Source organism: Solanum tuberosum, unplaced genomic scaffold, assembly GCF_000226075.1.
Source record: "Solanum tuberosum cultivar DM 1-3 516 R44 unplaced genomic scaffold, SolTub_3.0 scf00103, whole genome shotgun sequence".
NCBI lineage: Eukaryota > Viridiplantae > Streptophyta > Magnoliopsida > Solanales > Solanaceae > Solanum > Solanum tuberosum.
The window spans coordinates 1307237-1334979 of record NW_006239027.1 but is presented as its reverse complement, the minus strand read 5'-3'; the positions used below and the strand labels follow the sequence as shown (position 1 = coordinate 1334979).

Genomic DNA, 27743 nt, shown 5'->3' with positions numbered 1-27743 from the left:
AATTATGATAAATTAAGTTGGTTGATATAAATACAGAACTTGAATAAATAGTTACGATTTATGTAGCATAGACATATTAAGAAAGGTAAAGGTAAAGTTAAAGTACAATTTCTAGAAGCTAATTATAGGTAAGTTGTTATTTATATCATGTAGATTTATTAAAGTTAATAGTAAAAAACATATATAAATTAATCTGGTAAATTTGTTAGAGACAATAGTAAAAATATATATATAAACTGATCAGGTAAATTATTAGAGGTAATAGTAAAAAACATATATAAACTAGTTTTATATCTCAGCTATCTATTGGCTCCTTATCTATCTAAATTATCACTTCATTTATATTAAAACATACCTCAATGCTAAATCTGGCCACAACCTCTAGGTAACAACCTTCCAAACCAACAAACCGTTAATTATTTTTCATATTCTTACCATCAATATTAGTATATTACCTATCTTCTCATATTTTATTTATCGCCACATTAAGTTATCTGTTTAATTCTAAGTCTGCCCCCAACGTCTAGGTAACAACCATCTAAACCAAAAATCGTTAATTATTTTTTATATTCTTGCCATCAATATTAGTATATTAGCATTTAACACATCATCTCATGCTTTGTTTATCGCCAAATTAGTAAGTAAGTTCTCCATTCAATTCTATAGTAAAAAAAAACTACTTCCACAAGACAACTTCTATTTCTATCTCAAATTATCTACCGTATTTATCTGCTCGTTGTAAAAAAAAAACTCTAATATCTAAGATTTTTTTTACTATTTTACCCTCCTTTATGTTTTGATTTTTAAAAATAAAATAAAATTAAAGGAAAAGCAAAGTAGGCCCCACTAATAATCCTAGTCACAAAGGGCAAAAAGTAAAAAAAAAAAAAATTAAAAACTTTAACAAAAAAAAAGTAAAAAAGAAAAAGATATTCAACACAATTATTCTCCTGCAATTATTAGATTATGTGAGTTTTCATTTCTCAATGCAAACAAGGAGATTTTGAATACAGAAAACTCACGCTTTGATAGGACTCTCTGCATTTTCTCCAACAGAAAAAAAGAAAAAAAAAGAAAGCTGATGTTGCCTTCTCTTTCCTAAAAACTCTTTCTCTTCCATTTTCTGTTTCTTTCTTTATATGTCAATACCAATCCCAACTCTGCATTGCTTTCTGCAACTGTCACATTATATATAATATTGAGAAAATAGAGAGACATTCCTCCATTTTATGTCCACCCCATTTATCAAGACTCAATCTTTAGGTACAATAAACAAAAAGCCTAAGCTTTTATGCTTTATTGATTGTAATTTGTGGTAAAGATTGAATCTTTTTGGTTTAAATGGCATTTTGGATGTGGATCTGATCTGGGTTTTTGATTTTTTTTGTGTTTGATGATTGGAGTGGTTGAGAATTTTGAATCTTGATTTGTGATTGGTAATTTTCATTTGGTGTCTTTTTGCAGGGTGATCTGAGGATTTGGATTGCTTGGTTTATAAGGGAATAGGGAGAGTTGTTTCAGAATTGGCATTGTGTTGGATTGGTTGTGTGTTGTATGAGAGAATTGTGAGTCATTGATAGTTGACGTGTCATAATATTTTAGGAGGGGCTTTTCACTGATCTGACATTGCTTGTTTTCTTGGTGATTGTGAAGACTTGTGGTATTGGAATTTTGCCTGATTTGTTATCTTGTTTAGTTTGGTATGATTGGAGAATTTCTTTATGTTGAGCTTAGGTAGTGGTTTAAACAGATGCCAGTTGAAATTGTTTGGATTTTGGGTGATATATATGGGAGATGGTCTCTGATGATATATTACATTTTTCATAGTTGTTGGAGGTTCAGGTTGAAGTAATAGCTACCACCTCATGGTCTAATTCAACTCGATTTTCGAAGGGGTTCTTGAAACTTGGCCATGAGAGGCCCTTTGGTCAATAAACTATCATTAATTTTCGGCCCTAGACCGCCACTCAACTGTATACTCTTGTGTCTGGTCAGTGTCTGTGTGCTAATAGCATTGTTATCGTCATTTTCTTCTACTACCTTTGACTCGGTGACTTCATATGCAAAGCCTGATGTCTATACAAATTATAGAAAGCTAAAGGAGCAAGCAAGAAATGATTATTTAGAGCTAAAGAGCATTTCTCTGGGAGCTAACCTGATAAAGGATGTTGGTCTTTGTGGGAAGGAAAGAGAGAATTATGTGCCTTGCTATAATGTATCTGCAAACCTGTTAGCCGGGCTTAAAGATGGGGAAGAATTTGATAGGCACTGTGAGTTATCGCAAGAACACCAAAATTGTTTGGTTCGTCCTCCAAAGGAGTACAAGATTCCACTGACTTGGCCAGCAGGTAGGGATGTCATATGGAGTGGAAATGTGAAGCTAACCAAAGATCAGTTCCTTTCTTCTGGAAGTATGACAAAAAGGTATAGTTGGTCAAATTCAGGTCATCTTCAAATTGTGCATTTACATGATAGAGCATGTGTTTTAAGTCTTTACTTCCTCTGGATTGGTTTGTATTAAGTAATATATTCTAAATGGCCATTTTTATGCCTTCTTTAAAGTTGGTCATCGGTTTACTTTCTTTCCAGGCTAATGTTATTGGAAGAGAACCAAATTGCTTTCCATTCAGAGGACGGAATGATTGTTGATGGTGTCAAAGATTACTCTCACCTTATTGCGGATATGATTGGGCTGGGAAGTGATACAGAGTTTCTTCAAGCCGGTGTAAGTTCAACGGTTGTTCTGCATTAAATAGACATATCCTTATTTGTCACTTGTTTGTATGTTTGTGTGTTTTGGTCTGTGAATGATGTACTGGCTTCATTCCTACATCTAAATGCAGAACAAATTTCACTCTTAGATATATTGTCTTTCTCTTCTGAATAACAGGTGCGGTCCGTGCTGGATATTGGTTGTGGATTTGGTAGCTTTGGTGCCCATCTACTTTCACTGAGGTTGATGGCTCTTTGTGTGGCACCATATGAGCCATCTGGTAGCCAAGTTCAGTTAGCACTCGAGAGAGGACTTCCAGCTGTCATTGGCAATTTCATTTCAAAACAGCTTCCATTTCCATCATTGTCCTATGACATGGTTCACTGTGCTCAATGTGGAATCATTTGGGATAGCAAAGGTATTGTCGCATTTGTGCTTTGAGGAAGTACGGGTTTCATCAGGCATTTATGAGTGACTAATCTTATTATATTTGTAATTTCCATGTATTAACTATGATATGTACTTCATTTGCATGTTTATTTCATGATGTCGATTGTCGAATCCACCCCTAAACGTTACACGTATTCCTTTCCATCTGTTATATGATTAACCCCCTACATTGGCTAACATAGTTTCCAAATAGAATAATGTTGCTTGATATTGCCTATTTAGCTAGATTTTACTAGTGTCCCGCTGATTAATTTTCTTTTTAAATTCAAAATCCTGCTCTGTCTCACCTGAGCTGGACCGCCGCTGAAAGTTGCCTGAAAGCTTAGACCATCTTGTGTGTCGGATGATTGATCTTTAGCTGGGGCTAAATAGTAACTATTATTTAGAAACCAGCACCATATTCATATTTACAGATGCATTCTAGTCTATAGTTGATTTTGTTCTTTCACATTTCCTGTAGAGAAAATCAAAAGCACGCTCTTTTCATCTGTCAGCTATCATGATGAAACAATTTCAGATCTCATATCGCTTTCTAAACATTTAAATATCCATTCAAGTCCTGTTGAAATTTGAAAATAAATTTAATAGCATGGACCTGGCAATGATTTGACAAAACAGATGGACTATTTCTTATTGAAATTGACCGTTTACTCAAGCCCGGTGGTTACTTTGTCTTAACCTCACCTACAACCCAGCAGCAGGATAGTACTACCAGTACAAAGAAGGGAATCACATCTAGTTCACTGGAAGGATTCACTAAGAAGCTCTGTTGGTCTCTTTTGGCACAGCAAGAAGAGACGTTTATTTGGCAGAAGACAGCTGATTCTCAGTGTTATACATCCAGGTAAGGCTACTAAGAAAGGCAATGCGTGTAGCTAATTTACTCCCAAACCCCACACGCACACACACACATCCAAACATTTTTAATGGATCATGGATAGGTTTGAAACTGTTGTCATTTGTGCACTTGTTTATAAATTATTCTATGCCTATGCCCCCAATTACCCTATATCATTTACAAAACTGGAAAAGTTGCTGTTTATGCTCTGGTGTTAATATTCGTGTGTTTTGATCTGTTTTCAAGTTGTAGTTTTGCCTTTTTAGTTTTCTTTCTTTTCCACTTAACTTCCATGATAAGAATTTTTGTTTAATTGTAGCAGTCAGGATGAGATACCAGTTTGTAAAGGAAATGATATGCAAATGTACTATCAACCACTTGCACGCTGTATATCTGGGACAACGAGTCACCGGTGGGTTCCAATCCATAGCAAATCTGATCATCTGAACTCAACTGAGCTTGAAATTCACGGCAAGTGTTTTTTCTGTTTTTCCAAAACTAGATTGGTTATTGCAACGTTTTCAGTTTTATATTTGTTCTCCAATTCCGGTTATTTTGATCCTCTATTTTTAGCAGCCATTTTTTTACCAATCGTTTGCTTTGTGACAGGGCTCCATCCTGATGATTTCTTCGAGGATTCAAACTTCTGGAAATTAGCTCTGAGAAATTATTGGTCTTTGCTCTCACCCTTGATTTTCTCTGACCATCCGAAAAGGCCAGGTGATGATGATCCATTACCTCCATATAATATGGTGCGTAATGTCATGGACATGAATGCTCATTATGGCGGTCTTAGTGCTGCATTGATGGAGGCAAGAAAAGCCGTATGGGTGATGAATGTGGTTCCTCTTGGGGCGCGTAATACACTTCCTCTCATACATGATCGAGGTTTTGCCGGTGTTCTGCATAACTGGTGAGACATTGTTATAAATGTTCTAAAGACTTGCAAAGACATGTGCTTGGATGTGTAAACATACTAAAGTTGGAAAGAATGCTCTCATATTCTTAAGTTTCTTGATAGTAAAATTTTATTATATATTTTCCGTCTCATATTAGTTAGCGGAAGCAATTACATCTTTCTGGAATGATCCTGTTGTTTTCCATGCGTAATTTAATGTTGGCTGTCAGCCTGAATAGGTTTTGGTTGTGATTGTAAACTTCTCCGTCACCAGAATTAATATCTTCCACTTAGCCATGTCATTATATAGTCAGTGAGAATGATTTTAAGATCATAAGAAGCTCGACCATATCATCACCTGGACATATTCTTGAAATTTTTGTCCTTTCAGTTGAATTCTCATAAAGCAATTGGAGTTGAACTGTTTTAATTGCTAGATGCTCGAAATATTCTGGTTATTGATTCCGAGTGTTGTTCTAACATTGGTCCAGGTGTGAACCCTTCCCTACATATCCCCGAACATATGATTTGCTCCATGCAAATGGGCTCCTTTCCCACATTGCTTCACAAAAATGCAGCATGTTTGAACTACTTCTAGAGATGGATCGTATTTTAAGGCCTGAGGTAATATTCCATTTGCTCTCTATATTTCTTTAATGATCTTTTGATTTACTTTTTCTTCGAAGTTTAGCTTGTTTCCCTCATTGTAAGAATATACTTGTTGCAGGGATGGATTATTCTTTCTGATACATTGGGTACAATAGAGAAAGCACGCACGTTAGCTGCCCAAATCCGCTGGGAAGCCAGGGTGATCGACCTCCAGAATGGAAGTGACCAGCGACTACTTGTATGCCAAAAACCATTTGTGAGGAAGTGACATTCTGCAAATGCATAACTTCACCAATCCAATGATAGTCCAGTCCTTTTTAACACTGGTAAGTTCTTAACTTCTCGTGTAAACGAGGAATAAGTATGAAAACGCAGAAGTTCAATTGAAAATCTGTAAATCCGCGCTTCCTGTCATATATTTTCTTTCATGAAGTGGACTACATTTTGATATTACATGGCCACAAGCTGCGCGTTGACGTCTGAATCTCTTGGTCCTCGCATAATATGGTGCTCACAAAGCTGAAACTATAATTTTTGGAAGCTGATGAATATAGAGAGTGCTTTTGTTTCATTAAGTAGTTAACAGTACACAAAAGAAGATTTTTGGCCATTTTCTTTTTTTTTTTCTTCCATATTTATGTAACAATTCTTTCATCTCATTTTTTTTTTCAATTTTGAAATTCATTCTGAGTTTTGTAATTGAATTATGTTTTGTACTGAGGAACTAGCCTTTACTGAGAGCAAAAGTTCTATATTGGATCAAGCATAAAGATAACACTTAAACCAAATTCTTCAAGAATTGGCCTTCCATCATTTGTCTTGTGGGGTTGAGTCATACTTAGTTGCTTGGACTCGAGTATGGTAACCGATACGAGTGTGGATTTAGAGGTGGTACTCGAGTATGTTATCCGATACAACATATATATACTTAACGGTACAAATTCAGGTATAGTACAAATTTGGGTGCCGTTTAAAAATAATTCAAATATCTAAGATAGCTCGTAGTGTGCACTAACTCATTTTTTAATTGTCATGTTGTAGTAAAGCTCAAATATTTCTAACAAACAAACAATGATGTGGGGTGCATGGTGGATATTTTGTGGACTAGTTATTGGTTTATTGGTTAATGATCGTTATCGGTTAAATCATGAAGATTTGAAAAAGAAATCATTGAAAATCACTTTGTAAAGGTGACAAACCAGATGAATTATGCACATGAGTTGACAGACTGCATTTTGCTCAAAAGCAAACATGCTCACATTGTAGAATAATCGAGAGTTTGAGATAGTAAAAAATAAAAGTATGAAACTAAACTCTATGTTAAGGATTTTATATATCAAATAGTATTAATATAATTATTTAATTTTCTATCGGGTATTGATTAACCCATTAAGAAAATACCTCAAACCATTAAGAACCAATAGCCTGTAATAGTAAAACTATTTAAACCGTTATTGAAATCACTAAACCAATAACTCATCATTGATAAACAAATAATATTTTTTTTCAGTTTGATTCAATTTTGAACAACGCTAATATACATTAAAGATAGTGATGCCTGACACTTTCAAATCTTGAATTTGCCTCTACACTTTATATAGTGCAAATGTTTCATCTAATTAGGATCCAAATGTAATTTGACAACCATGTTTGGGCCTTCTAGTTTCTAATGGACCCAATTTCATCAAATTTGTTTTAATTGGGCCTCAATTGTATTTTCCTCAAGTTTTCATCTTCCTCGCCGTGAACCATTTTCCCACTCCACCGGCGGCCACCTTCCTCCACCGGGAAGACCTGAGTAAAAATTGCGATTTTTGTTTCAGTTAGGTTCGAATTCCGACTAGATTCCATAGCTGAGCCTCTTGATTTTTGCTATTTTGGGAACAAATTTGTATAGTTTGGAGCTTAAGCTTTGGAGAGAAATCTCGGTACACCTCAAATCTACTCCATTTACTGCTTGCAGCTTGTTTGGATGCTTCTATATTTTTGTTTTGATTATTACTTTAATTTAATTTTATTCTATCGTATCATTAATCAGTGTGATAGCGTAGTTACCTTGTTTTTTCTTCTCATTTTGTCTTTGTTTATCATCTAATAATCCTATTTTATCATTTATCATATCTTTTTGCAAAGGTTTGTCTTTCAAATTGCTAATGTGTGACGATATGATGCATTATGAAACTATATGTAACAACCATCCAAACAAAGTGTTTGACTATTAATGTGTTGTGATTCAATTTTTTAATATGTGCCCAATCTTAGGCTGTCACAAATTTTTTGATTCTCTATTTGTTAGAGAGAGGGAGAGAGAGAGGTATTTGAGTAATTGAGTCTATGGAGTCTATCTTATCAATTGATTTTAGCTCTCAGGTTTATTTCTGGCTTTTGTAAATTACAGTTGGTTCATAGGCTTGTTTGATTATTTTATTAGCTTGCAGTGCACTTTTATACTGGTAGTATTTTTATATCAGTTTTCCTTAGTCCTCCTTAGATTTCACTTCTTTTGAGCTGAGGGTCTATTGAAACGCCTCTCCAGAGAGGTAGGGGTAAGGACTGCGTACATCCTACCGTGTCCAGACAGTATGTTGTTATTGTTTCCCTTAGTCCTGTTCCTGTAGCTTGGTCTGAACTGGGATAATGCATTTCATGGTCTCATCTTTATTACCACAAAAAAAATAAAATCTAGGTATCATCAGGACATATCCCTGAGCAAAAGAACGAAAGAGAGTAAACTAGCCATCACTGAGTATAGGTAAGGCTCACCAAAGCTGCTGAAAAAGAACCCAAATCTCTAGCAAGTGAATTTGTAATAAAAAACTAACCTTGATTGATCTTTTTAATGATTTTTTTAACATGAAGGAGAAATAAACTAGGAACTGTGTGAAAAAAAAATCTAACATCTGATATCAAATCGTACTGATTAAAATGCAATAACTAGGAAATCAAACAAATAAATAAGAAACAGATAGAACACATGGATAGAAGTAGAAATTAGATTGGGGAGGACAGAACTTAGAAGAAAGAATGGATAAAACTAACAATTATATCATTAGAATTTATCCTTGGAAGAAGGAAATGAACTCATACAAGGAAGAAACCAAAAGAGGTTCAATAGGGAGATACAAGGATAATCCCTAAATACTCACCAGATGGAGTATACTCCTTTTATCACCCAAAAGCTAACCCCCTAAAAGGGAAAAGGAAGAGACTATTTTCAGGTTCTAATTAAGGTTTCAATACCCAAATTTTCCCTTACCTAACGCCTTCAAAATTGAATGGGCCGAGACTGCAAAAATATCCAAAATAAAAAAGATTTTTCCCGTTTCCTTGACTTGATTTTTTGGTTTCCACATCCTCTGAAAGCACTTATAACTCGATGTCAAGTTGAAAACCTTCAATGTCACGGGTGCTTCCGGCGCATACATCATTTTACGAGTAATATGTGTTCCAATACTAAGCTTTGCTTTTCAAAGACCTTTATTTCATCAGAAGTCTTCAGCAGTAAAGCAACAGAATAGTGCTGGACTATTAATTGGAGTGAAATATCTTCTTCTTAAAGATAATAGAGGATGTGGATCTCCAAAAAAAATGACAATCTTGGATGTGTTGATTACAGGGTTGCTTCCAGTTTCGTGGAAGATGTCACTTTTCAGGCTCTCTAGAAGAGTCAATCCTTTACTTTCTTTAAACAGGAATCATCATTATCCACTTTCCACATCCAGGTGATTAATTAGCTATTTTGCTTTTCTCTTAGTTCTTTTTCCCTTCTGGCATATCTGCATTGCCATGAGGTAATGGTAGTTGAGTGTGTCCCATATTGCTCAACCTATTCTTCATTGATTCAGGGAATATCTTGAAATTGTAGCGTCAAAAGATATAAATCTTGGGGCAATCAACAATAAATATGGACAAATCTTTGGTTTTGGATATCGAGGTTTCACATCAAGATGTGAGCTTAACAAATCTACTCTTCACAACTGCAAAGGGCCCTCCTTTTTGAGAGGGCAGAGTACAGTTAAGTCTTGGCCAGTGTTGAATCATCATCATCATTATGCAACTCAGGCTACTGCAACAGAGAATAAATCAAGGAAGATGCTCTTTTATTTGGTGGGTTTAGTTTTTGCTATGGTAGGGGCTAGCTATGCTGCAGTTCCTCTGTACAGGAGATTCTGCCAAGCCACGGGATATGGAGGTACAATTCAACGTCGGGAGGTCAGTTATTCTTCATTGATCTGGTTATAGATAGGCTTTCAGAGTCCTGAAATTAATGAAATTTACCACCTTACAGAGTGTTGAAGAAAAGATTGCCCGACATGAGAAAGATGGAAGAGTTACTTCCAGGTACTTCTTATGTTGCTCGCTTGAAGATCTTTTTTATTGTAACTTGCAACTATATTTTGTTTATGGGTACATTTAAAAGTTTTTTGTTCACTCGTGTTATTAAAAATCATTGCTTCGTCACTTAAAGAGATGAAGTGATGCAAAACTAGGGGACATCTCTGCATGGGTGGAGGCATGTGCTCTATAGAAGTGTGCTCTCCAAACTATGAAGCCATACTGATACAAAGAAGAACCGGTCAATTCTTTAAATCTCAATGTTAAGGAGTTGCATTAATATTGGCATTATGTCTTATTAGATGCTGAAATAAGCAATTTTTATTGCAATTTGATGTAGACATGTAGTACTAAATGCAATGGGATTTTTCTTGTGAATGGTGCACTTCACTTCAAAAAAGAACAAGCTTTACTTCTCACTTTTGTTTCAAGCTTCATGGACCTTGTCGTTTTTTTTGTGCTTTTCGCTTATAAGAAACATTGTTTCTCGTTAGTTCTTTCTGTCTACTTTCCTAAAAGATAGTGAATAAGAAATACAGTGGTGTTTTTTGAAGCAAATAATACAGATAACTTGTATAAATCCACCTAATTTCTAACCGTTCCACTGGCCCTTGGAGATTTCCCAATTATCAAAAGAAAAACATTATTTCTGGAAGAAATTTCTAATATGGTATGTTTTTAAGTGAAGCCTTTTTCACAATTTATTTATGTAACTCTTGTATATTGCATTAGGGAGATTGCAGTACAATTTAATGCTGATGTAGCAGACGGGATGCCTTGGAAGTTTACTCCAACACAGCGTGAGGTGCCTTTTCCATTATAGGCATGTGTTATGTTCATTAATAGTTAGTCAACGTACTAATGGTTTAGCATGCTTCCTATGTTCCACTTGATGTATTCTCCTTATCTTGTGATTCAGGTAAGAGTAAAACCAGGAGAGAGCGCTCTTGCGTTTTACACTGCTGAAAATCGAAGTTCGACTCCTATTACAGGTGTATCAACATACAATGTGACCCCTATGAAGGTATTTGCTTATAAAATTAGGTGTAAGTGTAGTTTGTCCACCTCCCCTTGTTGTTCTCGATCATCCAATACAACGTTTAGGCAGCTTATGTGACTTGAAGACAGAACTCCCTAGTCCCTCCACCTATTGTCATATTTCAATGTTTACCTCTATTGAACATCTCAAAACTGTACATACTCCTCATAATTGTGATGTTATTTTTATTAGACAAGTCTTCTATTTCCGAGTCTATTCCAAACATATTATAGGTCATAAATAAAGGAATCTTTTCTTTTAAAAATAAAGTTAACTTTCATTGATGTTGGCACCAATATGGTGCCACATCCTCTGTTCAAGAGCGTCACCGACACGAGGGTTTCAACTATGCAATAACTTAACCGTTCTCTCTAAAAAAAAAGGAAGTGAAGGATGAGACCTCATGTCACTATGCTCTTTGAGAATGAGCATAGATCATGTATCTACTACTGAAGGTTATATATTTTGTAGTCCAGTCGTTTGCTCAAAATATATTGTTCTGAACAGATTAGTATAATTGACAACCATAATGGTGATGTGCATTCAATTTCATAGCATAGTCACCCTAGTAGACCCATACTTAGTTGTCAAATTCACACATTTCAAAAACAGTCATAACTATGTGCAACTTGCACCCTCTAGCGAATTTGGTTATTTTTCATCTTTTATATTCCATCTTAATTCATGGCATAAGCATTTCTGCGCCATTTAACTTGTGGTTGTGTTGGACATTAGTGGCATAATGTTCACTCTCATATAACACTGCTAGTCTTATAGTTGTTCCATAAAACTTACCTTTTCATTTAGTAGGAATCATACTATCATATAAAACCTTGATAACCCTTTTCCATTTCAACCATACCATTTTCGAAGAGCATCTCACCTAGATATCTGTAAACAGTACTCAAGCACCACAACCCCGTCTAATCTCACATCAATTTCACTCTTCTTATTTTGACTAAGCTCGTAGTGCATTCAGTCTTTTGCTTTCCTTAAATCCCTTTCATTGTTGAATGATTCTCCACAGTTCCATCTTTTGGTTGACATCCTCATTGGTTTGGTCGATTAACACAATATGACCTCTATTTTGTATTGTGTTAGTTAGCTCATTAATAATTAGGGTAAACAACTTCGCGATTAATGCTGATTCTTGATCTCTGTCTCATCAGGCTGCGGTGTATTTCAATAAAATACAATGTTTTTGCTTTGAGGAACAGCGATTGCTTCCCGGGGAGCAGATTGACATGCCTGTAAGTAGCTCCTCAACTTTCTTTGCCTGAAGATTATTGCATCTATCCCTCTTTTCATTCCAATGACACATCAATCAACTTGCATTTGTAGGTTTTCTTTTACATTGATCCTGAGTTTGAAACCGACCCCAAAATGGATGGCATAAACAATTTGATTCTATCATACACATTCTTTAAGGTCTCGGACAAATAAAGAAGCTGCATTGCTCCCGCACCTGGGCATGGTCACCACCAGATATGTAATTTACAGCAGCAATAACTTGATTTTTGTGGCTGACAATGGAATGAACAGTGAAAACATTGTTTCACCTGTAGTTTGTGTTATTACTGGACCAAAAAAATCATTTATCATCCTACTACAATAATTTAAAAGAGAACATAAAATATGAATGGCTACAACAATTAAAGCCTTTTCTTTAGCCATATTTTGTCTTTCTGTTGTGTTGGTTGATAGATGTTAAACACTTCCATTGTTATGTATTGTATACTTGTATGAAATCTAAGATGTCAACAACAACATATTCAGTATAATCTCATGAGTTGAGTCTGAAGGTAAAGTGTACGACCTTATTCCTACCTAGTAGAGATAGATCGGTTGTTTCTGATAAACCCTCAATAATTACAATAAACTAAAGATCAATATAGAACTTAACTTGAAAGACCTAAATTTTAAGTACTTCTTAGAAGCGATTATTTCTTCTTTTGTTGTCCCTTTGATCTCGTTGCTTTTTTCTCCTTCGCGTAGTAATTGTGTGTTCATATTCTTCAATGAATCTTGAAAGCCATTTTGGTTTTCCAGTAGAAATCATGAAATATCCAATGGAAAATCCAATACATAGTCCACATCCATAGCCCAAAAGAATCGCCTTCCATTCAATGAGAAATTGAGAATTGATTTCTTGATCTAGCAATGACGATGTATCGTTTCCTTCTTCTACCCCATTATTATGGCAACGTCTTGTAACTGGGAGTCCACGTAATCCAATATTACCTTGGAATGCATACGAACTTTCCTCAAAGGTATCAAATTGACGTCCTTGAGGTATGCATCCTGTGAGAAGATTGTAGGAGAGATTCAATATTTCAAGATTTGAAAGAGAAACGAGTTGTTCTGGTATCTCTCCTTCTAGCGAGTTGACTGATAGGTCCAATTCCTCAAGTGTTTGCATCTTTGCTATTTCTACAGGAATGGGACCAGAAATTCCGTTGGAGAAAGCAGAGAACACTCTTACATTGATCAAGTTACCTATTTCTGGAGGAATATGACCTGCTAACTGATTTGAATCAAGATAAGTTTCAATAAGATTGACGAGTTTCCCTATTTCTACAGGAATGGAGCCAGAAAGGCGATTTCCATAAAGACACAAATAGGTCAAGTTGTTCAAATTCCCTAATGAAGTAGGGATAGAACCTTCAAGAAAGTTATTGTTTAAAGCTAGCCGAGTAAGAGACCTTAGGTAACCTATTTCTCTTGGAATCGAACCATTTAACTGGTTCTTAGAGATGTGGAAGGTTTCAAGCTTGGCTAGTGAGTCGATTTGTGGTGGGATGGTGCCTGAAATATAATTGTTGGACAAATCAAGACGGACAAGATTAGTGAGTTTACCAATTTCAAGTGGAATGATTCCAGAGAAATGATTTATACTAAGATTAACATATTCAAGAAAAATGAGAGTCGAAAATGGAAAATCATAGAGTGTGCCTATAACACTTGCATTTGTAATATCCAAACTGTTTACCCTTCCATTAGAACATTTAACTCCATTCCAATCCCTGCATTCACTAGAATTTTGTGTCCATGAAGTCAATAATGAATCATTCTTATAATGCAAAGATGATTTCCATTTTAGGAGAGAAGTTGCTTCCTCAATAGAAGCAAAAGTAATTGTGAAGAAATATAAGAGAGTGAAAAAATGAAGTAGAGGAAATATTTTGGTAGCCATCATCATTAATTTTCAGTTGATTATTTTGGTTTTTGATCAATAACTTGTATTTTTTTTATATTGTAGCAGGTCTTGCTAGTCAATGAGTCTACATTTCTCAGCTTGTGAAACACGAGTAGACTTTGGAGTCAATGACTTTTGAATTGGCTTAAGTTTGAATGAAGATGTTGAAATTGCAGTACAATTCATTCAGTCAATGACTTTTGTCTTTCTGTTGTGTTGATTAAATGTATCCACTTCCCTGGTTAAGTGTTGTACTAGTATGAAAAACTAAGATGTCGACACCAACATATTCAATGTAATTCTACAAGTGACGTTTGGGAAGGATAGAGTGTGTGTAGATTTTACCCTTACCTCGTAGAGATAAAAAGTTGTTTTAATAAGATTGACGAGTTTCCATATTCCAATGGGAATGGAGCCAGAAAGGTGATTCCCATAAAGATACAAATAGGTCAAGTTGTTCAAATTTCCTAATGAAGTAGGAATGGAATCAAGAAAATTCTGAATTCTTATTTTGTAATTTTGGCATGGATACTCTAGAGGCGGCGGGTATGGTTTACTAGGTCACTATGGATGATTCTAAAAATTGGACCAAAAAAAGCCGGTCAGTAATATTCTCAAAAGCTCATGGACTAATACATACAAAAAATTAAGAAAATCATGAATTCATATTTTGTCACCTCTAAATGCTACAAAAAGTAGTGTGGATCCTCTAGAGGCTATAACCTAGGGGTATAGTTCACCAGGTTTATTGCAGATGGTTCTAAAAAGATTTGGACCAATAAGAGCCGATCAATAATATTTTTAAAAATTTATGAACTAACACACACGAAAAGTTGAGAAAATCTTGAATTCATCTTTTGTGACCCCTAAATGCTCTAAAGAGTGACGTGGATCATGTTGATACTGTAGGTATGGTTCATCATGTCACTACGGACGATCCTTAAAAAGTTTTGACCAAAAAGAGCTGATCAATAATATTCTCAAAAGTTCATGGACTAACAAACACAAAAAAGAAGAAGAGAAAATCCTTAATTCCTGTTTTGTAACCCCTGATTGCTAAAAAAAAAATGGTGTGAATCGTGTAGAGGCTATGAGTATGATTCACCAGGTCATTATGAATGATTCTAAAAAATTTGGGCGAAACAGAGTCTATCAGTAATATTTTTAAAAATTCATGAATTAACGCATATGAAAATTAAGAAAATCCTGAATTCTTGTTTCGTAACCCCTAAATGCTTAAAAAAATAACATGAATCCTCTGGAGGTTGTGAATATGATTCATTAGGTCATTATAGATGATCCTAATTTTTTTTGAATAAATAATATTAACTCCATGATTCAGCATTTGTACATTACCAACATTTAATTCCTTTTGGAAAATGCTGACTTTTTTGCTCAGAGATGTGGAAGGTCTCAAGTTGTGGTGGGATTGTGCTTGAAATATAAGTGATAAAGATTAGTGAGTTTACCAATTTCAGATGAAATGGTGTGAGACATGATTTATGCTAAGACTAAAATATTAAAAAAAAAGTGAGACACAAATGGAAAATTATGGAGTAACACGCACGAAAATTAAGAAAATTCTGAATTTTAATTTCATAATCCTTCAATACTAAAAGGGTGGCATGGATCCTCTAGAGGCGATGGATATGGTTCACTAGGTCATTACGAATGATTTTAAGAAAATATTGATCAATTGAAGCCGGTTAGTAATATTTCTAAAATTTTATGGACTTATTATACATGAAAAGATTGAAAAAACTCAGAATTCATATTTTATGGACCTCTAAATGCTATAAAAAATGGTGTGAATCATATAGAAGCTACGAGTATGGTTCACCAGATCATTACGGATGATCCTAAAAAAAATTCCGTCTAAAAGAGCCGGTCAGTAATTTTTTCAAAATTTATGAACTAATTAATACCCATGAAAAACTAATCCTGAATTCTTGTTTTGTGACCCCCTAAGGCCCTAAATGTTGTAAAAATCGATGTGGATCATGTAGAAGCTATGAGTATGGTTCATCATGTCATTACGGATGATCCTAAAAAAAGGGATCAAATAGAGCCAACCAGTTATATGTTCAAAAATTCATGAACTAACACATGTGAAAAATTGAGAAAATCTAGAATTCATGTTTTGTATAATTGTATTGAGTCTAGTCAAATTTGAAATTAAACTTAATTTGGTTCAAGTGTAATATAAAACTTGAACTAATTACCAGAAAGGTTTCATCGGAGCTGACAAAAGAGGTTGCTCAGATGGTAATAATCTTTCACCTCCAACCTCAAAATTATAGGCTCGAGTCATCAACAAAGCAAAAAGGGGGGAGCTTTCACTTTTTTGCTCCCTTGACGATTCGAACCAGAGATCTCGAGAACGAATGTGGAGGATGCTTACCATCTGAGCAACTCCCTCTTTGTTATTGAAAAAGCCTTTATAAAGTTGTGAAGGAAAAGAGAAAATGAGCAACAAAGTTTGCATTTCACAAATGGCAAAAAATCTTCCTCATGAAGTTATGTTATTTATTTATATTCCTCTAATAAAAGAAAATTGATGCGAACATTTAAACTTTGACTCTTCATTAGTGAGTTTACCAATTTCAGGTGAAATAGTGTCAAGACAAATGATTTAAGCTAAGTCATATTTGAGAAAAGTGAGACAAAAATGGAAAATCATGGGAGTATAACACACGAAAACTAAGAAAATTCTGAATTTCTATTTCATAATCCCTAAATAATAAAAAGGGCGGCGTAGATCCTCTAGAGGTGATGGATATTGTTCCCTAGATCATTATATATGATTCTAAAAAAAAAATTGACAAAAAAAAGTCCGTCAGTAATATTTCAAAAAGTCCATGGACTAACACATGAAAAACTAAGAAAATTCTGAATTCATATTTTATAGACATCTAAATGCTATAAAAAAAATGGTGTGGGTCATGTAGAAGCTATGAGTATGGTTCACTAGATCATTACAGATGCTACTAAAAGAAATTCGGCATAAAAGAGTCGGTCAGTAATATGATCAAATATTCGTGAATTAATACGCCCGAAAAACTAAGAAAATCATGATTTTCTATTTCGTGACCCCCTAAATATTATAAAAAGTGACATAGATCATGTAGATGCTATGAGTACAGTTTATCAAGTCATTACGGATGATCCTAAAAAAAAATTGGATCAAACAAAGCCAGCTAGTAATATATATGTTCAAAAATTCATGGACTAATACGCACGAAAAATTGAGGAAAAATCTAGAATTCTTGTTTCGTGACCACTAATTGCTAAAACAAGTGGTGTGGATCCTCTAGAGACTATGAGAATGATTTACCAGGTTATTATAGATGGTTCTGGAAGTATTTGCACCAAAAAGAGCCGGTCAATAATATTTCGAAAAGTTTATGGACTAATACACACGAAAACTAAAAAAATCCTGAATTTTTTGTTTTGTGACTCCTAAATGCTATAAAAGGTGGCGTGGATCATGTAGAAGTTCTTGTTCACTAGGTCATTACAAATGATCCTAAAAAAAATCAGGTCAAACAGAGCCAGTTAGTATAAACTAACACACAAAAAATTGAGAAAATTTTAAATTCCCGTTTCACGATCCTAAATTCTAAAAAAGTGGCATGATTCCTCTAGAGACTTTGGTTTATGATTCACTACATTATTACGGATTATTCTAAATTTATAATCGCACTTGTATAATTGTATAAAGAAAAAAGCAAAACAAATGTTTGCATAATATATATATTGCACTTGTACCATTGTATTTAGTGTAATCGAATTTTAAATTAAACTTAATTTGGTTCAACTATAATATAAAACTTGAACTAATTACCAGAAAAGACTTCATGGGGAATATTTTTTCCTTTTGGAAAATGTCATTTTTTTGCTATTTTCCTTCACAATTTCATAAAATTTCTTCGGAGCTGACAGAAGAGGTTGCTCAAATGGTAATAATCTTTCACCTCCAACCTCAAAATTATAGGCTCGAGTCACCAACAGAGCAAAAAGGGAAAGCTTTCACCTTTTTGCTCCCTTGACGATTCGAACCAGAAATCTCGAGAACAACAGTGAAGGATGCTTACCATGTGAGCAACTCCCTCTTTGTTACCGTAAAAGCCTTTATAAAGTTGTGAAGGAAAAGAAAAAACGAGCAACAAAGTTTGCATTTCACAAATGGTAAAAATCTTCCTCATGAAGCTATTTACTTTAATTATGTCATTTGTTTATATTCCTCTAATAAAACAAAATTGATGCAAACCTTTAAACTTTGACTCTTCACTAAGGTTACATTCATAAATTTCTACAACTCATATTTGATCCTTCCAGCTAACAGATCTATTTGATCTTACTTTCCTCCGACAAGCTCACACTACATCAAAAATGATCTTTAGCAACAATTAATTAACGACAATAGCTTAATTGCCGCTAAAAATATATTTTTACCACTAAAAGTTGTTTTTGTTGTAGTGTGATCTTAATTATACGTAGTATATTGAAATCCTGAAGCACTACCACGATCCTTCAAGACATACTTTTTTTTATTTCATTTTACTTGATCCTTGTATCAAATAAATGTTTCATTTTATTAAAACATTTTCTTTTTAGAATGACAATGGAGCTAGCTATGGATATGATATGAGAAGAAATTAAACATTTATAGGTGATAATTGGATAATAAACTTCGTATTTTAGCAAACTTTTTTTGGTGAGATCTATAGATATGATATGAAAAGAAATTAAATAAATAATAGAGCTACTAGATATTGAAGCAATGTAGGCAAAATAAAATGTAGTTGTGATATATTCCTAAAACCCTAACACAATGATGATGATTGATGAAGATCATACTATAGGGTTCGAGTCTGGGTATAGAGAAAATTATGTTGGGAGCGTCACCCCCGAATGGGCCCTGCAGTGCACGATTCGAATTTAGTTGAAGCTCCAAATATATTTTGTATTTGCCAAACGAGATATTAAACAATGGGAAGAACTGACATATGATAACAAATTATTCTCTATCGATCGATGAACAGCTTGTGTGTTATTATCATTACAACTACATCATTACTCAAAATCAAATTTAATAAGTACTATATTTTATAATATGAGTATTTTATTTGTGAGATTGTGACTTGATCAGAAAGTAGTAACACATGTAACATTATTTTGCAAATATGTATGTACATTAGTATTTTAAAATAAAATTAAAATTTTAAAGATTACTATAAAATTATATCTTTTAAAAAAAGTGAGACTCAACGCAATCCGCAGTCCACATAGTAATATGTTGAGTTTGTGTTTGTTGTTTTAAGGCCCAACCTAGCCCGATCCATAAAATTTTACAGCTCTTATGGGCTGAATCAGCCCATATTGACAGCTCTAATATTAAAACTACCACTATAAAAGGAAAAGAAAACCCTAATATCAAGAAGAAACTAGGGCTCTTCTAACTCTATCTACTCCCTTCTCTCTCAATTTTTGAAAGAGTAACCCCCATCATTTTCAAAAGATTTTTGTTTCTCCTTAGATGTGTAGGCTATATTAGCCAAAACAAAGTTTTAATTTGGTGATTTGGGCTCTTTGGAGAAGTTAGCCAACCTCAAAAGGTAAGAATTTTTCTATACATGCTAGATATCATGATTTAGGGTTTTATTTCAAGATTTAGAAAACATGACTACTTTTATTGGGTTGAATGTGTTATGTGTTTCTATTTGTTTAGTGAGAATTGATTTTGTAAGTCACTTCCATTTTTTTTAGTTTTATGCATTAAAAGATCTTCATTTTTACACATACGACGAGATCTGAAAACACCATTTTTTTCTATTCAATTTATAACTTGCATAGATTCATTTTCTCACTTGCTAGGTGTAGGTATGACATGATTTTTTTTAGAAATATTAGAAGGTCAAAGTATTGGTCGGAGTAAATCCTAATCTAAGTTGCTCGGACTTAGATGTGGATATCCGACATAGATATAGATTAGGGTTAAATTCAAAAAAAAAATCTAAATTTTAAGATTTGTGGTAAGGATCAAGTTAGTTACACGGGAGATAAGTGTTTCTATTTGTTTGGTGGATGCATGAGATGGAAAAAAATTGAAATACTAGTAGAAGTTTTGAGGAATTAAGATCACTTTCCCTTTTACAAAATTAATAAAAGAAAATGATCTTTTCAGACATGCATATGTATTTGTACTAAATCTATGTTTGTGTATATAAGATTTATACTCTCTTTATCTTAGATTTTCAGAATTTTAAATGCATGAGATTGATTTACTTTGTGTATTGTCAATTTCAGGGTCTCTTTCATCTGGGTATTTGTACTTGACATCCATTTTACAACTGCTAAAGATCAAGAGTTCTCTTCGGCAATCATTTTAGTTCGAACTTAGGAAGTGATTGCTCGTCGCTATTGTTGTCGTGGGCTCGTGTCAATTGGCCCATGAAATAATGTGTTGTACTATATCAATATTCATGTTCTAGTTGTTGTGCACATCAAAACTTTTTTTGAAGAGTAGTAGTTATTAGTTCGCTATACCAGTTGTTAGCTGGATATACTTTTAGAAGACATGTCATAGAGGAGCCTACCTGATCTTAATCCTATAATCTATGTTCATTGTCCTGCTGTTCAAGCTCTGATTGAGATTTATGGCAAGTATGGCTGTGAATTTGATTGGTGGATTAAGAAAAGGTAGGTTACCTCTATGCTAGGTCTTCTAAACGCATATCAATGCCACAACTAGGTGCATAATTGTTACCTAGATATACCTTTGGAAGACCTTTCATAGAGGAGCTTACTTTTTCCTAATCCTATTACTTAAGTTCATTGTCCTATTTGTCAAGCTTTGGTTGAGATTTATGGCAAGTAGGACTGTTGATTTGATTGGTGGGATTAGAAAAAGGTATGTTTCCTCTATGGTTAGTCTTCTGAAAGCATATCATGGTAGCAATTGGTGTATAAAGTGTGGTGGCATTGATTTTCAACCACAAATTACTCCAGAAAAGTGTTGAGGTGCATAATTGTTACCTAGATATACCTTCGGAAGACCTGTCACAGAGGAGCTTACTTTTTCCTAATCCTATTATTTAAGTTCATTGTCCTATTTGTCAAGCTATGGTTGAGATTTATGGCAAGTAGGACGGTTGATTTGATTGGTGGGATTAGAAAAAGGTATGTTTCCTCTATGGCTGGTCTTCTAAAAGCTTATCATGGTAGCAACTGGTGTATAAAGCGTGGTGGCACTAATTTTCAACCTCAACCTACTCCAGAAAAGTGCTAAGGTGCATAATTGTTACCTATATATACCTTCAGAAGACCTGTCATAGAGGAGCTTACTTTTTCCTAATCCTATTATTTAAGTTCATTGTCCTACTTGTCAAGCTTTGTTTGAGATTTATTTATGACAAGTAGGACTGGATTTTATTGGTAGGATTAGAAAAAGGTATGTTTCCTCTATGGCTGGTCTTCTAAAAGCATATCAAGGTAGCAACTGGTGTATAAAGTGTGGTGACATTGATTTTCAACCACAAACTACTCCAGAAAAGTGTTGAGGTGCATAACTGTTACCTAGATATACCTTCAGAAGACCTGTCACAGAGGAGCTTACTTTTTCCTAATCCTATTATTTAAGTTCATTGTCCTACTTGTCAAGCTATGGTTGAGATTTATGGCAAGTAGGACTGTGGGTTTGATTGGTGGGATTAGAAAAAGGTATGTTTCCTCTATGGGTGGTCTTCTAAAAGCATATCAAGGTAGCAACTGGAGTATAAAAAGTAGTGGCATTGATTTTCAACTACAAACTACTCTAGAAAAGTGAAAAGTGTTGAGGTGCATAATTGTTACCTAGATATACCTTCGGACGATCAGTCACAGAGGAGCTTACTTTTTCCTAATCCTATTATTTATGTTCATTGTCCGACTTGTCAAGCTCTGGTTGAGATCTATGGCAAGTAGGATTGTGGATTTGATTGGTGGGATTAGAAAAAGGTATGCTTCCTCTGTGGAAGGTCTTCTAAAAGCATATCAAGGTAGCAACTGGGGTGGCGGTATTGATGTGCAACCACAAACTATACTCTCCAGGAAAGCGTTGATGTGCATACTAATCAGAACAAGAATATTGATGTTCATATCGTTCCATGAGCATGTCAGCTTGGGTAAACAAACTATACGTTTTGGAAGCTCAAGAATAAAGAAAGAATTTTGCTGCCAAAGAAGTAGTTTTTTTTTCTTAATTTCCCATCTGGTGTTTGATGTAGCAAAAGAAGTAGTTACAACATAGAAAGAACTTGTCATCTCATATTTTCCAATTTTGAAATTGAATCACGTTTTGTATTTAAGAGCTACTGCCATTATTCAATATTCAATATCTTCATCATTTATAAACTTCACATAATAAATATTTTTTTTTGGAAACGGCTGAAAAGGCGATGGCAAGAAAAATCGATTGTTGGCATTCCACCACCTACTCTACCGATTTAGCCTCCCTTACGGGTTAATTTCACTTCATTCTTGTACCTAGCTTTTGATTAATTACACAAATACTTGTAGGATAATCATTTGTGCCGTTGGAATTTCAAGATTCAAACTTCTAAATTTTGACTGTGAATTCAGATATAAAAAACTTTAAAGATATCAAACTTTTGTTCCAACTTTAAACAATAAATATTATCGCCCTCATATTTTGATTGACTTTTTTAAATACCTACTTAGTCCTCTCAAATCTCAATAATTAATCTTCATCGTTTTTTTAGTGTTTTTTCTTTATAGAACAACTAAATACAAGCCTAATAATATAACAAGAAAAAGAGTGAAATAATAATTAGGCATACAAGTTAACAACGTTACATCTAGCTACCAAAATTTTGTTAACGTCTGATGGATATTAAAAAACACTCACTTTTGATAATTTTGGTGGTGTTTATATGATCATTTTGTATGTTGGAGTGTTTGATCAACTAACATAGTGGAGACGGGGACGTCACAAATAAATTTTGGTGGTGTTTATATGATCATTTTGTAAGTTGGAGTGTTCAACTGACACAATGGAAACGTGTTAACTTGCCAATTGAGGTTAAGTTTAAGTATATATTGTTTATATATGATGCCTCTTTTTTTTAAATGAAACACATCATCAATGCTTATTAGCACTTTAAGCAATTTTATCTATGTATAACTACTCATTTATAAAATTAATTTCAGCACATATAGCTTATCAGTTATTTACAATCAGCTAATAATAAGTTTGTTACCTATTTTCATGCTATTATACAAATATTAACATGAATGGTATATGTACTAAAAATGATCCAAAGATGGAGATTTAGTCAAATCCTCCCACAATTCTCTCATTCATCCACTTTCCCTTTTCTCACGCTTTTCCTTTCCTTCTTTAATTCCTTCAAAACATCTATCTATCTAATCTCATTTGTAAACAAGAAAACTATATTTTAATTTTGACATTTGAACATCACACCTATTTATCTTGTTTGTTTACTACAATTTGCATTGAAGATGGCTTCTCAAAAGGAAAGAGAAACTCATGTTTACATGGCCAAGCTCGCGGAGCAAGCTGAGCGTTACGATGGTTAGTTTCATTTATTTCCCCTTCTTTTGTACAGTCAAACCTCTTTATAACAATGTCGTTTGTCATATAACGAAATGATGTTATAGAGAGCATATTATATAATATGAAAAATTGGTTCCAAATGAAAACTTGATCGTTATAGTGAAATGTTATTATAGAGAGGTATGATAGTACCTTATACGGATTCTTGATATGGAGGTAGTAGGTATTCGTATTAATTTTTTACATTTTAAAGATTTTTTAAAAAGCTTCTTTTATTACATTTATGTAGTCCAAGATTGTTTATGTATGATAGATTCGTTTGCATCTTTGTATTAGTAATTTCTATGTACAAGATTTGAGAAATGGAGCATATGAGTACAATTTGAATGTGCAATAATGAAAAATTAGTTAATTACTCGCGATATGCGTCAAATTAAAGCAATAAATGCATGACATGTGTCTTTTACATAAAGTTTTTTCCCTGGTGATATTTATGATCTAGTGTGATGTATGGAATATATGACGAAGGTTGATCTATTGATTACTCATGGCATATAGGCCAAATTTGGACATGCAATTGCTTCGATTGAATGATCAAGTGATGACTCGGACAAAAAGAAGAAAAATCAACTCGAAGATATAATAACTATTAGTTGAGCGACCATCTGAAAAATTGACTCGAAGATAATTTTTTGTTGATTGATAACTAAATAGTTAAAAGTTGAATCTTGGTTTATGAATATTGTATAGATCTTAAATGGAATGTATAAATCTTAATTTTACAGAGATGGTTGAGAGTATGAAGAATGTTGCAAAACTTGATGTGGAATTGACAGTGGAGGAAAGGAACTTGCTTTCTGTTGGCTACAAGAACGTCATTGGAGCTCGAAGAGCTTCATGGCGTATTATGTCTTCCATTGAACAGAAAGAAGAGTCGAAAGGGAACGAGCAAAATGTCAAGCTGATAAAAGGCTATCGTCAAAAGGTCGAGGAAGAGCTCTCCAAGATTTGCTCTGATATTCTTGAAATCATTGATAAACATCTCATTCCATCTGCTGGCACTGGCGAAGCTACTGTCTTCTATTACAAAATGTAAGTCAATCGTGTTTCTTTTTTCTTAACCGTGTTTCTTAGTATCGTCCCTATGTTCACTGTTATACCAACATTTGCTCTGTTATGATCAATGGACAAGGTAATGGACATGAATGGTATTGAAGTGTAACTCTTCATGAAGGTGTTAAAAGTACAATGAAATGTCTTAAAGTTGAATATGGTTTGCGGCCAAGAGTGTAGCCTAGTCATCAATGAAAAGGGGGAGAATAATGAGGTCTCTCAAGTTCAAATCGGAGGCAAAAGACACTAGGTGTGATTTCCTGTCATTTGTCCAAGTCTTGGTGGATTAGAGTTAACTGGTACATATGTTGGTGCGAGGTAGCACATACCTCATGGAATTAGTCGATGTGGACACAAGTTGTCTAGGGCACTACAATTTGAAAAAAAAGAAATGAAAAAGAAGTTGAATATGGTTCGTGAAGATCTGGCTCACCTATAATCTCCCAATCTCCTATACCGAGGGAGAGCGCAAGGAGATTTGTCATTAATATGATGATTGAAATGAAAACGATAAGCACGACCGTGATCCTTGTGGTCTAAGATAATGAAACCATCATCAATATTAACACAAGCATGAGACTTTTTAGTAGCGCCAGTGAATCAGATGTTCCAAAATCGAACTCTTTCAGTTTTCGATTTATTTCTAATAGATTTACCTTCTTATCTTTGTCACTATGGTTCAGGAAAGGTGACTATTTTCGTTACCTCGCTGAGTTCAAGACTGATTTAGAAAGGAAAGAGGCTTCTGAACAATCATTGAAGGGCTATGAGGCAAGTTACTTCTTCTTCCATCTTAACTGAAAATGCACGATCAGTCGATTAATCGATGCACATTACTTGGGATGCCACTTGATTTTGCATCTTTTTGCTCCTTTTAGGCTGCTACTGCCACTGCAAACACTGATCTCTCTTCAACTCATCCGATTCGGCTTGGTCTTGCTTTGAACTTCTCTGTTTTCTACTATGAGATCAAGAACTCTCCTGAAAGGTAACATTTTTAACCAATCTTGAATAATACAACAGCAACGTACCGAGTGTAATCCCACAAGTGAACCAATGTTGATTAATCTTGTAAATATTTGATATGATAAGATTATTAAATATTAATGACTCAATTTGCAGGGCATGTCACTTGGCTAAACAAGCTTTTGATGAGGCAATTGCAGAGTTAGACACTTTAAGTGAGGAATCATACAAGGACAGTACCTTAATTATGCAGCTCTTGAGAGACAACCTCACTCTATGGACTTCTGATTTGCCTGAAGATGGAGGTAATTAATTAATTATCCTAAACAACTAATATAAAATGGATGAGGGCTATCCATGATGTAACTGGTAAAATTGTTACCATGTGACCTAAAGGTCACGGGATCATCTGTGGAAACAGCCTCTCAAATGTAGGGTAAGGCTTCATATAATAAACCCTTGTGGTCCGACCCCTCCTCAGACTACGCGCATAGTAGAAATGTTTCTATCTTAGCAATGATATACACATACTATTTCTACTTTTGCTACTTTAACCACTGAAGTATAAAAGTGCGGTAAAGATTTAAAAGTTATATGCACAGACAGTGTAAACACACCCCTCATCCCTATTTGTACAAATATAATTGCTTATTTATAGAAAATTGTAAAGAGGCTTCTACGATATCATCGACCGTAGAGAAATAGAAATGTTGTTACCTTACCAACTTGACCTTGTTTCTCCAGGCAACAAACATGCATGAACCATTTCACAAAGTATGGGTCCTGATAGTCCAAAATCTCGATAGTTAGCTCTCAGACCTCCAGTCAAAAAACAACGTCGATGAAGGCGTGTAGGTTCTCTATTCCATTAAGGGGATTGTAACTTTCCATAATTTTTTGTCACTCAACGACTGAACTTTGCTTATTTCTTTTTTTGAGGATCGACGTATCAAATAATTTTCCTTTTCCAATTTTGCCTTTTCTTCTCCCTCTGAACCAAACTTTTCATATAATAGGTCAGGTACCATATATACCATAGTCATCAAGTTACAAATTAATGCTTATCGAGAGATTTAGTCGCAACCACCTTATAAATGACTTGATTGTGTCAAAAAAAAGTAACTCGTCAGTGCATAGAACTTAAACTCGTGCAAGAAAGAAATCTTTTCGAAGCAATAGTACTGAAGATAAAGTTTTTGTACAGGTGAAGAGAATGTGAAGACTGATGAACCAAAAGCTGTTGAACCAAAATCTGCTGATGCAAAATCTGCTGAAGCAAAATCTACTGAGGCAAAATCTGTTGAACCTGAAGTAAGTTGCATAACTTAACATACTTACATTTTTTGAAGTTTACAGCTTATGACTTCTAATATCAAATTTTTATTTTCTTGGCATCATCATAGGAGGCATCAAAAGATAAACAATAGTCGATACGCGCAACAAATTACTAGAGGATTTATATTTTGTTTTCTCAGTTTTACAAGACACAACTGCAGATGCAATTTATTGAATGATCATCTGATAGTTTACTAGTTTGAGACTTATTCATTGATTTTTTTGTTTTTAATTTACTCATGTTGTTTATTGTGGAAGAGTTATCATCTAAACAACAGGCACATTTTGTATTACTTAATAGTATCTTCTTTCTTTTCTTATGTTCAATCATTTATAGTCATGCATTGTCTTGCTGTTCGTTCATATTAGTCGTAGTAGTATTACTCTTGTAATTTTCTTGTTCTTTGATTTATGTTGCTATCTGTCGATTCCTTGTACTTCGACTATTGTATTGTTTTGTTGTAGTTTTGTTACTATATGTTGTTTTTGTTATTATATCTTGTTACCTTCTTCCAAATATTTTTCACTTTTTTGAAATTTATGGAATTTGAGTTGAAGATGAAATTGTGTTTGATTAATTTTTTGGGATAATGCATAAGTACCCCCCAGCCTATGCCCGAAATCCCAGAGACACACCTAACCTTTACTAAGGTCCTATTACCCCCCCGAACTTA

The 27743-nt window shown here is 34.2% G+C and overlaps 4 protein-coding genes across 6 annotated transcripts; 3 read left to right on the top strand and 1 right to left on the bottom strand.

Moving 5' to 3' along the window:
* The first annotated feature begins 984 nt into the window (after nucleotides 1–984).
* LOC102601490 (probable methyltransferase PMT5) lies at nucleotides 985–6316 on the top strand. Of its 2 annotated transcripts, none has more exons than XM_006348645.2 (9): nucleotides 985–1263; nucleotides 1465–2424; nucleotides 2590–2725; nucleotides 2891–3131; nucleotides 3782–4007; nucleotides 4324–4472; nucleotides 4611–4914; nucleotides 5391–5523; nucleotides 5627–6316. In XM_006348645.2, the coding sequence occupies exons 2-9, from the start codon at nucleotides 1913–1915 to the stop codon at nucleotides 5774–5776; spliced, it is 1851 nt and encodes a 616-aa protein (XP_006348707.1). In that variant the 5' UTR covers nucleotides 985–1263; nucleotides 1465–1912; the 3' UTR covers nucleotides 5777–6316. The 2 variants fall into 2 exon arrangements, with proteins under 2 accessions (XP_006348707.1, XP_006348706.1); XM_006348644.2 differs by having other exon boundaries at nucleotides 4321–4472.
* An 894-nt stretch (nucleotides 6317–7210) lies between these two features.
* On the top strand, nucleotides 7211–12555 carry LOC102601153 (cytochrome c oxidase assembly protein COX11, mitochondrial). The gene is made up of 8 exons (XM_006348643.2): nucleotides 7211–7436; nucleotides 9125–9230; nucleotides 9354–9720; nucleotides 9797–9849; nucleotides 10576–10648; nucleotides 10763–10867; nucleotides 12052–12132; nucleotides 12224–12555. Exons 2-8 carry the CDS (start codon nucleotides 9148–9150, stop codon nucleotides 12323–12325), a joined length of 864 nt encoding a protein of 287 aa, XP_006348705.1. The 5' UTR covers nucleotides 7211–7436; nucleotides 9125–9147; the 3' UTR covers nucleotides 12326–12555.
* Nucleotides 12556–12812: 257 nt separating this feature from the next.
* Nucleotides 12813–14075, bottom strand: LOC102578431 (probable leucine-rich repeat receptor-like protein kinase At1g35710). Its single transcript, XM_006348745.2, has one exon. It carries the CDS (start codon nucleotides 14073–14075, stop codon nucleotides 12813–12815), a length of 1263 nt encoding a protein of 420 aa, XP_006348807.2.
* A 5438-nt stretch (nucleotides 14076–19513) lies between these two features.
* Nucleotides 19514–27384, top strand: LOC102600581 (14-3-3-like protein GF14 iota). 2 transcript variants are annotated; one of them, XM_006348641.2, is made up of 8 exons: nucleotides 19514–19696; nucleotides 23601–23673; nucleotides 24441–24747; nucleotides 25452–25539; nucleotides 25647–25756; nucleotides 25891–26039; nucleotides 26939–27045; nucleotides 27138–27384. In XM_006348641.2, exons 2-8 carry the CDS (start codon nucleotides 23601–23603, stop codon nucleotides 27159–27161), a joined length of 858 nt encoding a protein of 285 aa, XP_006348703.1. In that variant the 5' UTR covers nucleotides 19514–19696; the 3' UTR covers nucleotides 27162–27384. The 2 variants fall into 2 exon arrangements, with proteins under 2 accessions (XP_006348703.1, XP_006348704.1); XM_006348642.2 differs by lacking the exon at nucleotides 23601–23673.
* Nucleotides 27385–27743: the final 359 nt, after the last annotated feature.